This window comes from Poeciliopsis prolifica, unplaced genomic scaffold (assembly GCF_027474105.1).
Source record: "Poeciliopsis prolifica strain line A6 unplaced genomic scaffold, Auburn_PproV2 SCAFFOLD317, whole genome shotgun sequence".
NCBI classification, from domain to species: Eukaryota; Metazoa; Chordata; class Actinopteri; order Cyprinodontiformes; family Poeciliidae; genus Poeciliopsis; species Poeciliopsis prolifica.
Window position 1 is genome coordinate 4995 of NW_026562692.1, and position 16305 is coordinate 21299.

At 37.9% G+C, this 16305-nt stretch overlaps 1 protein-coding gene across 1 annotated transcript; it reads right to left on the reverse strand.

Moving 5' to 3' along the window:
* Positions 1–8248: 8248 nt before the first annotated feature.
* On the reverse strand, positions 8249–9908 carry LOC129357832 (E3 ubiquitin-protein ligase TRIM35-like). Its single transcript, XM_055026819.1, has 2 exons — positions 9756–9908; positions 8249–9684 (listed from the first exon to the last, which is right to left on the reverse strand). The coding sequence occupies exon 2, from the start codon at positions 9665–9667 to the stop codon at positions 8258–8260; it is 1410 nt and encodes a 469-aa protein (XP_054882794.1). The 5' UTR covers positions 9668–9684; positions 9756–9908; the 3' UTR covers positions 8249–8257.
* Positions 9909–16305: the final 6397 nt, after the last annotated feature.

The following is a 16305-nucleotide window of genomic DNA, read 5'->3' on the forward strand; positions in this document are numbered from 1 at the left end:
GTTCCAGTGTCTAGTTGCTCAGTTCTCTCTCTGTTCTCCTTGTTCAGTTTGATTTCAGTCGGAGACGAAGGCAGGTGTCAGAGTTCATCCTCAGGGTGTTACTCAATCAGTTTTTCTCTCAACTGTTTCCTGTTCATTTTTTCCAAGACTTCCTGTTGGAATTCCAGTGTGGAGGCAGATATGTGGCGCCCTCTGGAGGATTTTGTGTACATCTGCAGTTTCAGATAAACAACAATACTGGTGATGATGGTAGTTTTTGGTATTGAGTGAAAAAAAAAAAAAAGTTTCAGATTTTCAAACTGAAACTTTAAATAAAAATACTGTGAATGAAAACCAAAATAAAATATATTAGAATAAATAAAGTAAATAAAATCTATTGTTCATGTTTTGTGTGTTGGAGTTTCGTTTTAACATCCGGTTTTGTCTCACATCTCTATAATATTAATCAATCCACTACTTTTGTTACTGTGAGCCTCAAACCATAAAATCTTATGTTATTTCATGGAACTGCAGAGGTCTTCTATGCCTCCAAAAAGTCAAGTTAGTCATAAATAGTTGAAAGAAAGGACTCTAAAATTGTGTTTCTTCAGGAAATGCATCTTCTGGATGAGGACGACCTAAAAGTGAGGAGGAGGTGGAGGGGAAATATATATACGGCACCGTTCACATCTCACTCCAGGCGTTTCTAATCCATGAATCGGTGCCACAGCAAATTAAACACATTATTAAAGATAACAGAGGAAGGGATCTAAAACTTCAAGGCTCCATAATGTTGGAAACTCTAATTTTAACTAATATTTATGGCCTGAATGTGGATGACAGTAAATTATACAATCATTTATTCCTCACCCTTTCAACACTTAAAGGATCACACATAATGGGGTGGACTTTAATTGTACATTAAATCCAAACATGGACAGATCAACCGGAATAGATCAGTCGCATAACAACTATAGAGCTGCAACTCATAGAATGATGAAGAAGCTGAAGTTGCTGGATGTATGGAGAGAGAAAAACCAGCCAGCAAAGTAAACTCCTGTTATCCAAGTACTTTAAAACCCACTCCAGAATCGGCTTCTTTTTACTTTCTATAGAGGCTGGAACCAAGATGGCTCCTATGGCAATATTGTAATTTCAGACTTCGCTCCATGTTGTTTGGTTTATAAAGATGATCAATTAAAGAGAGACCCACTGAGACGGCAGTTCCAGCATAAATGGTTACAAGACGAAATATTTAGGGAAACAAATTGACACGTTTTCCCAAATTAATACAACAGAAACAGCAGCATGTACAAAATGGGAAGCATTTACGGCCCTCCTGAGAGCACATATTATTAGTTATACAAGGTTTAAAACAAAGAGAAAAAACTAGAATACAATTGGAAGATAAAATAAATTCAAGCTAAAGTAAATAAGAGCAACGACCCAACACTAGAAAAGGATTTATTGATTTTGAGAATATGATAAATATTCAGCTTCAAGAGCTGCAGCAAGTCTTTTGCAACTCAGGCAAACATTTTATGAACAAAGCAACAAAGAAGGCAAGTTACTGGCCTGGCAAATAAAACAGAAACTAAACAACCAATCACATCCATAATATCAAATGAACTAATCTTGCAAGATCCGCAAGAAATTAACACAGCCTTTAAGAATTACTGTGAAGAATTGCATAAAGAACAAATAAGCATAAAACTACAAGACATAAATCAACTTTTTAAACATTTAAATAGAGCTAAATTTTAGAGGAAGACGAGGACAATTTGAATCTAGAAATGACAGAAGAAGCGTTGGGGCAAGCCATGAAATCAGGGAAAAGAGCCGGACCAGACGGTCTTCCAATAGATTTATATAAGACCTTTAATAACAAGCTTTTGACCCCATTATTAGCTGTTTAAAGACATTTTCCATTCTAATTATTCCCCCTCAATGAATGCTGCCATGATCATCCTTTTGCCAAAGCCAGACAGACCTCCACGTAAATATGAGAACTTTAGGCCGATTAGTTTCCTGAACTCTGATCTGAAAATCATCTCCAAGCTGCCAGCACCATGTTTACAAAAAGTCTTACCAGATACAATCCACCCAGATCAAAACGCATTTATTTTGGGGAGGCAAGGTTTTCATACCGTGAGGCGAGTGTTAAACATAATTCATTATTATAAAGGAACCTCAGAATCTGCTCTTTTACCATGAGATGCCGAAAAGGCGTTCGATACGGTTCACTGGGAATATCTTTTTCAGCTCATGAAAAAATCTGACAAATCTGGAAACAATTTTGTAAAACGGGTCAAAATATGATACAATAATCCCTCAGCTGAAATAATAACTAACAGAAAAATATCTAAGCCAATAAAGACCAATAGAGGCTGCAGACAGGGCTGCCATTGTGGCCTCTGCTGCTCACTAATAGAGACATTTGCTATTGCTATTCAGCCTCGTCTCACTGGAATCAATGCTGGACCCACAGAACACAGGATCTCCTCGTTCGCAGACGATGTGATCTTATTCATATCAAAATTAAGTCCATCAATACTAATTATTTTGGAATTAAATTATTTAGTGGAATATCTGGATATAAAATAAAAACAAATCCTCAATTATGTTATTGAATACAAATGAAAGATTTAGCCCAACTTCAGAAGTATTACAGTTTAATATAGTTTCTGAATTTAAATATTTACACATTTCTTCAGATCTTGAACAGAAATCTGCGACTCATTTCAAAGGAAGTGGAGAGTTCATGTGAAAGGTGGAGGCCACTACCAATATCTATGATTGGAAGAATACATATAAAAATGAATATGTTGCAAAGTTACTATATATATTCCAGAATGTTGCTCTTCCGCCTCCTGCTGGTTTCTTTTTACAAATAAGAAGCAGATGTTACGTTTCTTATGGAACAACAGAAGTCCAGAATCCGTTTGTCTTTACTGTCCCTCCCTTGTCGTGAAAACTGGTATGAGGAGGTGAGATCTGTTCAGGTTCACGCAGAAAACAGATCATAACGAGCCTGAGAGACTGAAGTAATCTGGTATGATTTAATCCAGATTATGGAAAAATGTATTATGTTGAAGTATTAATGATTATGAAGTGAGTAAATTCTGAAGTTGATTACTGATGATTATATAAATCAGTTGAACAATGAATCATAAGTTGAAAGTATAATCTTACTGGATTAAAAGTGAATGAGTATTAAGAAGTTATGATTGAAGAAATGTATTAAAAGCGATTGTGTCGATGAGTTATAAGTTCGTATAACATGTGAAGGACTGAAATCAAATACTAAAGAGTATAGGGAGAGCCTGGGTGCAGAGGCAGGCCTGGACATGTCTTGGTGACGGGTGAGGACATGCCCAGCCTGGACGCTAAAAGAAGAAATCTGGAAAACGAGCCAGAGAGCCTAATGTAATCAAGCAAAGCAGAAGGGGACAAGTGATGACCAAATATGGAAGAGCATGAAGCCTGGTATGAAGTAATCAAGTCCCTGAGAAATCATGTAATGGTGTATCTGCTCCCCATACACAACAGCGAGGGGAAAAGAGTATAAATAAGCGGAGAAGCGGAGAGCTTTGGGTTTGTCCGTCTCCAGCAAGTGGAGCAGGCAGCAGCAGGCCAGAGACCAAAAAGAAGCAGCGCCCCGGACCCAGAGGGAAGACAAGCCTCCGCTCTGCTGGATGAGAGACGGGACCCGATGCCCAACAGCTTTGGCTCCTGATTCGACCGAGGCTCCACCCTCAACCCAAAAAGATCTCAAGAATTACTGCAACGGACTTGGGGATCGGACAAAGATCACATCAGTGATGAAGATTTGGGACGTTTGAAAGATAACCAGCTTTGCTTTGTTCCTATCCGAAAGAGGATTCGTCATACCAAGACAAGACTCTGTCCAAGGATATTCTTGCCTTCTGTTGCTGAGATCCATCTAAATATGAGTTGCCTTCACCCCAAAAAATCCTTACTTAGTAAATTGATGGCACAGTTCAGGGAGAGGAGTTAGGAGAGGTTTATGGTGATTTTATTCAAATTTATTTTCTAATTCTTAGATACTTGTAATCATTGATAATTAATCTGATTGCCATTTACTCCTGCTTAAAGCTTGTTAAATAAATATATTAAAATTCTAACGAGGTTTGTGGACATTGAAATTAATTGAGTCATTTCATTAGTATTGGTTCTTCTACTTAATGTAAATTTATATTCATGGTTCTAGAAATGTGGAGGCTCCAGACTTTCCTTTAGTTGACACATAAAATAATGACCCTGGACTTAAAGTGACTGAAACTATTCTAGCTGTTAACAAGTGCTGGTTATCCTTAGAGAGAGGGCTGCCGTTAACAGAAGTGGTTATTGGAGTTATGCAGTTGTGACGGCTACTCAACTGATTGCTTCTTAACTGAAAAGGGTCATAACTTCTGGATTGTAGGTAGTTAGAGCTAGACGAGTCTCTCTCTGTGCCAGCTTAGACAGATTGTCCCTCTCAGTCCTTCTGCAGGGTAATACCCAGGTCTTAGGGACTTTCCGGACCCGTTAGACGGAGAGCTGGTCAGTATCAGCCCAGAGGAGCGGTGAGGGTTCGGCCGGCTATTGCGTAATAACAAACACCCTTAAGACCAGGGAGGCTTGAAGTGCCCAGATTTCCACTTGTATTACTATGCTGTGCAGTTGAGGTCTATGATGTTTTATTACAGTCATCATTCTCTACATTGGACTGACAGAGACTCAGGATTTAACATCGATTCTCCCTTCATATTTATATTCAATATTAAAGATACTAAAAATCCATTTCTTAGAAATATGATAAGACTATGGAGAGATGTAAAAAATGTTAAATGAACCAAATTGTGTGTCTGTGTTCAGTCCGGTGTGGGGGAACCAATGTTGTGCACTTGGTATGGCTGATTCAACATTTAAAGCGTGGAAAGACTCAGGAATCTTTATGTACCAGATTCAGACGAAATAATGAGCTTTCAGGATCTGCAACATAAACTCCACCTGGATAAGAAACACTTCTTTAAATATCTTCAACTCAGAAACTTCATCAGAACGAGTCAAAATAATGAGCTGACAAAACCAAGTTTAGAAAAACTGTTAACAAAGGAGAGTTTGAAGAAAGGTATCATAGGAGAGTTTTATCACTCGATGGTGTTACACATCTGAAGGATCTCATGATAGATTGAAGGCTTGGAAAGAAGATTTACTGCTAGAGTTATCTGAGGAAGATTGGCAAACAGCAGGCAAACTGGCCCACACCAGCTCCATCAACAGCTCCTAAATGGTCCAGTTCAGATGGTTAATGCGGGTTTACATGACACCAGTGGAGCTAACTGGTATAACTGGGAGATACCTGATGTATGTCCAAAATGTACAGAGGACAGAGGAGCTCTGGCTCACTGTATGTGCTATTGGAGGAAAATATATTGTTTTGGAAAGAAGTAAAACTGAGAAAATAATTTCCAAACAAATAATTTTTGATCCAAAGCTGTTTGTGTTTGGACTGAACCCTGGAAAACATAATTATACTGAAAACAAACTGACATTTATAAACCTGAGTTTGCTCAATGCCAAAAGATGTAAATCATTGTTTTGGAAAAAGACTCATAGAGCGACTATAAACCAATGGAAGATGTTTTCTGCCCTCCCGCTGGAAAAGATCACATGTGCATTAAAGGGAAAACAGGATCTGTTTGAGTTCATCTGGAATCCCTTCATTAAGGATGTCAAGGATCTGAACATGTGGGATGACTGAAGAACATGTTCACTGCAGTTCCCACAGACTATTAGAGGACATACACTGTTGGTTTAATATCTCAATATAAAGATGATATGTGGAATATGTGATGTTGCATTAGAACCAGGATTGTGAGGCATTTTATCTGTTTTTATTTTCACCTGAACAAAGCTGCTGCTACTGATCTCACATTATACAAAATGTTCAAGCTGTTTGTCTAAACTGCTAAAACTCCAATCAAGAGATTTTGAAAAAAATAAAATCTATGTATAACTCTGATTTTGCCATATTTAACATATTGTTCAGAGGTGTTGGGAATTAATGACTAAAGCTCTTTACAGCCACTGAGTTCCTACAGAAACATTACAATCATCCATAATGTTGGTTATTATGAGGCCACAAACCCGTTAGTATTAAAATCTAAAACTCTTAACCTGAAGAGCTGCTGGGTTTTAAAATTGCTCAAATGATGTTTAAGGCCTGTAATAAACTGCTGCCTGAGCTCATAGAGAGCATGTTTTATGGAAGAGAAGAGGATAAAACTTCAACTCAAACTGAAGGATTTGTAGTTTAGCAACAACAAGAAACAGCTTTTGAGTTTCAATTCATGGGGGAAAATTATGGAACAAGTTAAATGAGGAGTTAAAGTCAAGATTAATACAATTTAAAAGGAAATATAAGGAGGTCATTTTCACACCATATAGAATTATGGGTGATTGTTGGCACTAATGTGTTTCCGTAAACTGAGGCTAATGCATATGTTTGGGTATGGATGTATATATTTAGACATGTAAACCCAGATAAAATGGATAATTAATTAACCAGTTTATTTTTATTTCTGATTGATTTATTAATGAGGATCCATCTGAAAATATTGTACGAGTTCATGGGGTCAGAGGTCATGAGTTCCTTCCTTCTTCCTGCTCCTTTTCCAGCATGTTAAGATTACTGAGGTACTAAAATATGTCTGTTGCATTCCTTGTTCTTGTGCAGGATTTTATCCGACTATCATGTTGGAAATAAAGTTTCATTCATTCATTTTAACCCTGATGGACGAGAGAGCAGACAGACGGCCACCAAGAAACGGATCAGCATCCGGTCCAGAACCTTCCTGTAACAGAACGGACCTGATCAATATATGGAGAAACAAACATGTTGATTCCAGTGTTTAACATGGAGGAACAGGGACAGATCTCAACAGTCTCACTGAGACTTTTGGCTGATTTCTTTGGATATTGTAGATAAAGTGATGGACTCAGAGATACAAGCTTCTATCCTTACAGACCACAAGGCCATTATTATTAAAATAGATAGAAATTAACCTGCCGCAATCAGAGCAAAGATTACTGGACATTTAATACAACTTGGCAACAAAGCAAAGGATTTACCAACAAGTTGCTCTGAAAGGCCTCAGAACAGGAAGATGAGGGTCTGTGGAGCTACAAGAACCAGGAATCAGACCAAAGCATTGCAGTTATACTTTATATAGGCCATCAGTGAAGGATTCACATGGGAAAAGGATTTAAAAGCCTCATATGTTTAAAAGATCCCAGAACCATGAAAGATGCAGGAGCGGCTCGCCTCGGCGCCCCCTGCTGGCTGAACCAAAGACCTTCACATGAAACTAAAACCATCAGAAGAACCAAAGTGGAGTTTGGAGGAGGTTCTGCTATTTGACACAACAGTGAATGAATCAGAAATGATTTGATGCTCATTTGATGGATTCCATCACATTCTGACTTTCAAACTGTGGATCCAAACTGAGACTCTAAAAATGACAGGAAGTTCTGTAAATGTAAACCACAATAAAACCTCAGAGAAGAAATGAATGGAAATAACATTATTACAGTTCTGCAGTCATTTCATACATCATCTACCTAAAAATGGAAAACAAATTATACAGAGATGAAAAGTACAAAACTTCTTCCTCTGTTTTGTTTCCAAACAAAAACTAAAGTCAGACTAAAGAATCAGAAATGAAAGATTAACGCTGCCCTCCTGCAACAAGATTCAGTTTCTGCTGCTTCACAAACATCATGTAGAGTTTATCATTGTTCTGAAACCTTTATGGTAAACTGGATGATAATCTGGATTATGAAGCTCTGATGAACCAAAGTGTTTGGAACTGAACTGAACAGAAAGTCTCTAGACCAGATTAAAATCTGCTGGGATTAACCATGGACAACATGGACTTGGATTATTATCACAGGATTTTCTGGTATTTACTGGATCATAAAAGTGATGATAGAAAGTATAAACACAGCATTGATCAGGGGAATAGTCAAAGCAACACTAATAAACACTTAGCAGGAAGTGAAAAGGTCATTTCAGATTCATTCAGTAGTTCAGTTTTATCACTCAGCAGCTAAAAATAGACGCATTCATTAAACATGTTGACATTAATTTCTGCTGTCATGGAATCAATAGTTGGAAAGTCAGAGATGAAGAGTCTCCAGATGATCAGATCATCTCCAGTTTCCTCTTTAAAACTCACAGTTTCAATCTGATCATAAGTTTTGATTTGGATCATCAGAGCTGCTGCTTGATCACTGAGATCTTCATCGGTTCCATCTTTAAGGTTTTATTAGTGTAGAAATATGGAAACATCTTGTCAGTGAAGGTGTGTGTGAAGGTGTGTAGGTGTGTGTTAGTATCCAGATCAGAGAAGGACAGCTTTCCTCTGTCCCAGTCCAGATTCACTCTGATCCTCTGGAGATTCTTCTGGACTGAGAGACGAGTGGAAGGAGCTGATGGAGAATATGCTGAGTATCCCAAGATATTTAACCGTATAAACAACAATCCAGACTTTATGCTTCCCTTCCTCTGAACAGACTTTAACACACCAAGTCTCCAGATTTTACTGTCTCCAACATCAACATCCCAGCTGTGGTTCCCTGAGTTAAAACCATCAGAACTCAGAACAGACCAGTAATAATCAAATCTCTCTGGATTATCAGGAAGCTGCTGTTTCTCTCCTCTAGTCAAACTGGTCAGATCTTCAGACAGACAGAGGTCTGAATCAGCCGTGTTTGGGTCCAGAACCAGAGGAGTGTAGGTCACCACGGTCTCCATGTTGCTCCAGATGTTGAAGGCCAGGTTGCCCAGATGTTTGGCCTGGTCTATCAGAGCTCCTGAGGGCAGCTGTGGATCCTCCAGCAGGGGGCAGCGCTGGACTCTTTCCACTGCAGCCTTGTAGTTGTGCAGGAATGAGACGTCTTCAGCTCTCAGCTCCTCCTCTGTGGCTCTGACTGTGTCTGAAAGAGCTGCTATCTCTCTGCTCAGAGCCTCCATCTTCTCCTTCATCATCCCTCTCTTCTGCTCCTCTTCCTCCCTCAGTGCAGCCAGCCTGGCCTCCTCTTCCTCTGCTAGAAACTGATGAAGCTGCTTAAACTGCTCCCTAATCTGCCCCTCTGTGTGTCGGGCCTGGACCTTCAGGTGTTCTGCTGTCTGATCAAACTCCTCCTGAACTTTCTTCCTGAGCTCCAGCTTCTTCTTTAAAGGCTCCAGAGTTTCCTGAAGCTTCTTCTTGTGTTGCTGAGCAGCTTCATCAATGGGTCTGATTCTGTGATTGGTGTGTTTTTCTGAGTCTCTGCAGACGACACACACTGGCTGCTGATGGTCCAGACAGAAGAGTTTGAGTTTCCCAGAGTGCAGACTACATCTCTGAATTTTGGGTCGTGTTTTAGATTTTACTTCTGAAGCTCTCTGCTCTCTCTGCTGTACGAAAGTCTCACACAGATTCTTCAGAGCCAGATTTAAAGGTGGATGTTCTTTAGAAGATCTCCTTTTACAAACTGGACACTCTCTTCCTGGTTTCTCTCTCCAGTGTTTCTGCAGACACTCCTTACAGAAGCTGTGGCTGCATGACAGAATAACTGGATCCTTAAATATCTCCAGACAGACCGGACAGCAGAGATCATCGTCTGATCTGGAAGCCATTTTGTCTCAGAGTGAAGCTGAAACCACAGCAGACAGAACTTCAAACCAGGAAGTCAGTTTCTCTCCTGTAGAAACTTTCTGAACTTACTTTCACTTTGATCTGCTTGTTGTTCCTCCTGCAGCAGTCTGTGTTCCAGTGTCTAGTTGCTCAGTTCTCTCTCTGTTCTCCTTGTTCAGTTTGATTTCAGTCGGAGACGAAGGCAGGTGTCAAAGTTCATCCTCAGGGTGTTTACTCAATCAGTTTTTCTCTCAACTGTTTCCTGCTCATTTTTTCCAAGACTTCCCGTTGGAATTCCAGTCTGGAGGCAGAGATGTGGCGCCCTCTGGAGGATTTTATGTACATCTGCAGTTTAAAACAACAATACTGGTGATGATGGTAGTTTTTGGTGTTGAGTGAAATTCTCCTGGGAAAAAAATTCAAAAAAGTTTTTTTAATCAGAAATGTTTTGACTCAAATTTGATCAATTCTGTGAAATTTCTTTTTTCAAACTGAAACTTTAAATCCAAATACTGTGAATGAAAACCAAAATAAAATATATCAGATAATAATAAGTAAAATAAATAAAAATAAAAAATCTACAGCAGTAGAAGAAATACTCACTATTGATAGCTGATGATTGTCCTCCACCAAAGCTGGCAAACAGCAACACAGACATTACTCTCTATTAAAGCCGACTGACTGGTTGCTAGTTGAACATCTGAGAAAAAGAGTCAAACTGTTTATTAACTTATTTCATACTGATTTAGTGGCTTCTAATATTTTGGTTCAGATGTTTTCTGTTTTGTTGCCATAGATAGATTCAATAACATTTGTGTTATGAGATTTTCTCTTGGTGCCATTTTATAGCACAATCAATAATTATATCACTAGTTTTTAAAAAGCTTTTTACATTAGATATGAATAAAAATAAATTTGCTTTTGTAATTTTGTTCTTTAAATTGTGCCTTTTTTCCCTCTTTATGAACCTGCTGCTCTTTCCAACTCCACCTTCAGGAAATCACCCCAAAATGGCTCCTCTATTAACCCTTTAGCAACATTTTTACCAGCGTTGAAATGAGAATTAGCTCCTATAATGAGCTCAGCGGATACAAAGCTCCACCAGGTGTTTGCTAACTGCTGTATGTAGATAAACTCTCTCTAGATTTTATTTTTCTTTTAATATATTGAGACAAAATAGTGTTTCTGGGAAATTTGAGTAGATAATTTTTACTTCAAGATGCTAAAAACCAAATCCAAAAATAATCATCATGATGTTCAGGTAGAATATCGACATCTACAGTAAATGGCTCCCTTCCTTTCTAAGAAGCACATCAGTCTGGATCTGCATCAAAAGCCACCAGTTTGCAGAATTAATAAACACATTCACAGTAAAGCCATTAGTTCTTTATCAATAATAAAAACCTCACTGTACTTCTGGATATTAATGATCAATATCAGTTTCCTTGCTGATCAATACTGAATAAAATTGATTCTGTATTCAGATTCAACAGCTGCGATTCAAATCTTGGAGACCTTAAAATAATTCATCAATCTAATGTATTCATGTTAAACTCAGAAGTACATTGAGGCGTCATTATCCAGGATATTTTTATCGTTTTAATAGTTTTCCAAGAACACAGACATACAGTGAACAGTTTGACTCCCTCTAACTAAAGTTACAGAGCCACTAATGTGACGAGAAGCAGTTGATACAAAACAAAAAAGAAAAGGTCATTACTTTAACTATACAGTTGGTGTCAGGCTCCGATGAATGATCCATTTCTTCCAGCATCTGTTGTATTTATAAGTGGCAAGTCTTAATGAAAAGGTCAGTCTCTCCATTCTGTGAATTTCCTCAATTATGTCCTTCCAGTCCGAACATGATGGTGGTTCCACATCAAGCCACCTGCGAGTTACAGCTTTCTTTGCAGCTGCTAATAGCATCAACAGGTGATTTCTATCAGACGTCTTCAGTTCCTGGGTAAATTACCAGGAAAACCACAGGAAACCCACAGCGTCAATTTAAGCCCATTTTAATATGGATTTCTTTCATGACTTCTGACCAGTAGGGGGCGATCTTAATACATTCCCAGGAACATGAAAATGTCCTGCAGACACATTCCCACAGTTCCTCCAGCATTTTGCCTTTTCAGCGTCGTTACAATGTTTGCTTTTAATATCAGGTGCAACAAAAACTCATCATGAATTTCCAGGAAAATTCCTTCCAGGCTGGAACTTGAGGTGTGAATCACAGAATTGCATAAATTTAACCAAACATCATCAGTTATCCATATTTTGGCTTCTTTTTCCCATTTAACCTGAAGATATGTTGTTACATTTCCTCTCTGCTTGTAGACATGAGTATAGTTTGGATATTGTGTTTTGGGAGGTTTTCTGTTGCTTGAGTCTAAAAGGATTTTAAGTCTCATCCTCCTGCACAAGTTTATACTTTTATTGTAGTGATGCTTTAGTGAAGATATCTAAAAACATCATTTTTCCAGGTCATAGTGATCTTGAAGTGGTTTAAAACTTTTTAATTCTCTATTGCTTGTAAGCTTCCAGTAACTTGTGAAGCCTTTTTGTGACCACTGTGTAAAAATCTCTTATTCATTCTTGCAGAGAGAAAATCTCTATCATAATCAGGCCATCTTAAAATTCCAGCTCTTCTTTCAATCTTTACTTGCTTTAATATTTTCTGCCATGTGTCCAACGGCACTTTTAGCCGTAATGGAATGAGGTCAGAATCTGTTTTTAATAAGGGATTGACGTCCATCTCAAATGTGAGATTATTCTGTCCCATTGGAGGAATTGTTTGTCAGGTATCTTTACAGGCAGAGCCTGAAAAAGATAAAGGATCTTTGGTCAAAGGTTCATCTTTATTATATCTATTCCATGATGTAAGTTAATGGGTAACAAAGACCAAGGCTGTAGATCCGCCTTCATCTCTGTTGTCAGTGGGATGTAATTGCATTCAAACAGGTTGCATAACTCTACAGGGACTTTAACTCCCAGATATTTATAGATTTATTGAGCCACTTGAACCGGGACATTTTCTGAATTCTTGGTGACGGTTGATAGTTAAATGAGAGAACTTGTGTTTTCTGTAAATGTGATTTATACCCTGAGTAAGTGCCGAATGTCTTGACCTTCCTATGGTGTTAGGGTCCATATGGACCCGTTTTGAGTTTTGACATGCATAAAAATACTTCATACATTTGTTTTTTGCCTTGAAACTTTTGACTTTGTAAGGGACTACCATTTAAACAAAATAAAATCAGTTTTTTTGTTTTTTTTACTAAATTATAAAGTGCTCTGGTGAAAAAAAAAAGACTTTTGTGGTGTTCGGGTCATCTTTGACCCGGTTAAAATGTTTGATTATAAAACAAGACAAAATGCCAAAAATGAAATCAAAACACACAATCAACCAACAGCCTCTTCTCCAACCACTTGAGCTTCATTTAGGGGCTTTTCTCTTTGCCTTTTTGGAGAACAAACAAAGGGAGACGTGTCCAGGCATGTCAAGCCATTTGAGTGTAGAGGTGGTGACTTGCAGAGAACACATCTCCAATTCACAGGATGCAACAATGAGGAGAAGATTCACTGTAAATGAAGCTTTGGATCACATCTTTGCTGCAAATGAGGCAGAGGACACACAGGATTTTAGCGATGGAGATGAGCAGGCCTCTGAGGAGAAGATGATGTGGAGTACCAATTGGAAGAAACGGATGTGAGGCCAAATTGGCCCACAGTCCGTCTTCAACACAAGGGGGAGCAAACAACTCGAAAAACCCAAACAGCGTTGCGGTCAGGTGAAAGGTATTTTAATCAAAAGAGTCACAAGTAGTGGCACAATAAAAACTGTTCTTTATAAAATCCAATGTTCCATAAAAAAGTCACCCGTTGAAGGCCACAGGTTGGGCTCCGCTTATTTTCTTGTTCGTGGCGGTGATCTATGTGTAGCGCGCACTACAGCCGGCCGCACAGCGCTCCACCACCGCTCCACTCCTCGGCGTGCCACGCCCCCTTACGTTTCGGTCCAACTAGAAGGAAAGAACAGGAAAGCGCCAGCATCCCCGCACCAGAACTCCGTCGGAAGACGTGCTTTTTGCCAGCACTCTGCAGGATCAGCTCGACCAGAAAGGAACTTTACTTACAGGCGCGGGCAGAGGTTACCCTCTGCCCTGATCCTCTGTACTGGGCCGTCTGTCCAACTCTCGATCGCTTGTGCCGGATGAGCGGCTCCGTCTGCTCCCCACAGCGTGTCAGTTCCCGTGGCTGCAGAACCAGTTCTCTCTCTCTCTTCTTTTCTTCTTCTTGTTGTGTTTATTGGCGGTTGGCAACAAACTTAGAGTAGCATTACCGCCACTTACTGGTATGGAGTGTGGCTCGTGTTGGTCTAACGCTCTCTCTGTATATATATACCTATATATATTCTTACATACACCTACACAAAAAAGAAAAAAACATATTTATATTTATACCTACACATACATACTTACATCCATATTTATATTCTACTCATCACTATCATCCATACATTAACTCTTATGTCTACTCTATCAAATTCTACTGAATATCTTAGTTTTCTTTAAAAATCGAATAACTATTTGTATATGTTTGCTCTCAAAACTCTTCCTCAAAATATCTATTAAATTAAATTTTTCCTTAATACTTTCAAACTCTTTTTTCATATATCTCCTCTCTCTTTCATATTTATCACATTCTAGAATAACATGTTCTACTGTTTCCCATTCTCCACAATACTCACATTTACCAGTTTCATGCTTTTGAATTCTAAAAAGTGAGTAGTTAAGTCCTGTATGCCCAAATCTTATCCTTGTTATCACTCTTTCCTCTTTTCTATTTCTTCTTCCCTTTCTTCTTTCTCCTACCATCTTCTGAATCTTATAAACCATCTTCCTGTTATTTCTTCATCCCACCTTTCCTGCCTCTTTTCCGTCAGTTTTTCCTTAACTATACTCTTTCCTTCAGCTTTACTTGTTTTAACTTTAATGCTAATTGGATTTTGAATTGCCCCTTTTGCTAATTTATCTGCCCTCTCATTTCCTTCTATTCCAATATGTGCTGGAACCCAAACAAAATTAACTATCACCCCCATATTTTTTATTCTATATAATGTGTGAAATATTTCTAATAAAATGTCCATTCTACTGTCCGATTGCTTGTTTTTAATACTTAATAATGCAGATCTTGAATCTGAACAGATTATTGTTTTAATGGTTTTTTCTCTTCTACCCATTGTAAAGACAATAGAATTGCCATCATTTCTCCTGTGTTCACTGATAATCCGTCTGTAATTCGTTTTCCTATTCTTATATTGAATTCTGGTACTACAAACGCTATACCTACTTTTCCAGTTATTTTTGATGCATCTGTATAGATTTGAATATACTGATAGTAATTGTTTAAAAGTACCTGCACTGAACTACTATCAATGATGACAGATTTATCCTGTTTCTTTTCCATTATTGTCATATCTACTGTTGCTTCTGGTAGAATCCATGGTGGTTTTACTGATGTTGGTGTTTTATGACTAATTTCCAGACTACTCATGTTAAATTCTTTTATTTTGTTTTCAATTGTCCATCCAAGACTCCCCATTTCTTTTGTTTCTTTTCCCAACATGGTTTTAAAATTTCCCTAGCCGGATGATCAATATTATTGCTTTGCAAATTTAACCAATAATTTAATTCCAACCTTAATCTTCTTAAATCTAACGGCATTTCTCCCATCTCTACTTCCATTGCTGCTCTTGCTGTGGTTTTAAATGCTCCAGAACATAATCTTAATGCCTGATGTTGTATTACATCTAATTTAACCAAATGTACTTTCGCTGCTGAACCGTAAACAATACAACCAAAATCTATGTTAGCTCTTATCATACCTGTATAAAACTGTCTCAAAGATTGCCTATCTGCTCCCCAGTCACTGCCAGCCAAGCATCTCAAAATATTTAAGATTTTCTTACTTTTATCGACAACTTTCTGAATATGTACATTCCATTTTAGTTTATCATCAAACCATACTCCTAAAAATTTTATACACTTTACTTGCTCTAATTCTTGACTATATAATTTTAATTTTACTTCCCTGTTTATTTTTTTCCTAGTAAATACCATTACTTTTGTTTTTTCAACTGAAAACTTAAATCCCCATTGCCATGCCCATCTCTCTAGCTCATTAATAACATCTTGTAATTTTTTAACAATAAAACCTAAATTTTTCCCTCTTTTCCAAACCGCTCCATCATCCGCAAAGAGTGAACATCCCATTTCTTTATCAATACCTTTAAAAATATCATTTATCATAATAGAGAACAATAAGGGACTTATTATACTCCCCTGTGGTGTTCCATTTTCTACTCTATATACTCCTGATGTTACTTCACCGATTCTAACTTGAATTTTCCTATTTAGTAAAAAATCTTTAATCCATTGATATATCTTTCCTTTAATGCCCAACCTATATAATTTAATTAATAATCCCTCTACCCACATCATATCATACGCTTTTTCTATATCAAAAAATATTGCCACCACATTTTCTTTATTTACTTGTGCCTTTCTAATTTCATGCTCTAGACATATTGTTGGATCATTAGTTCTCCTCCCTTTTCGAAATCCACTTTGATAATTTA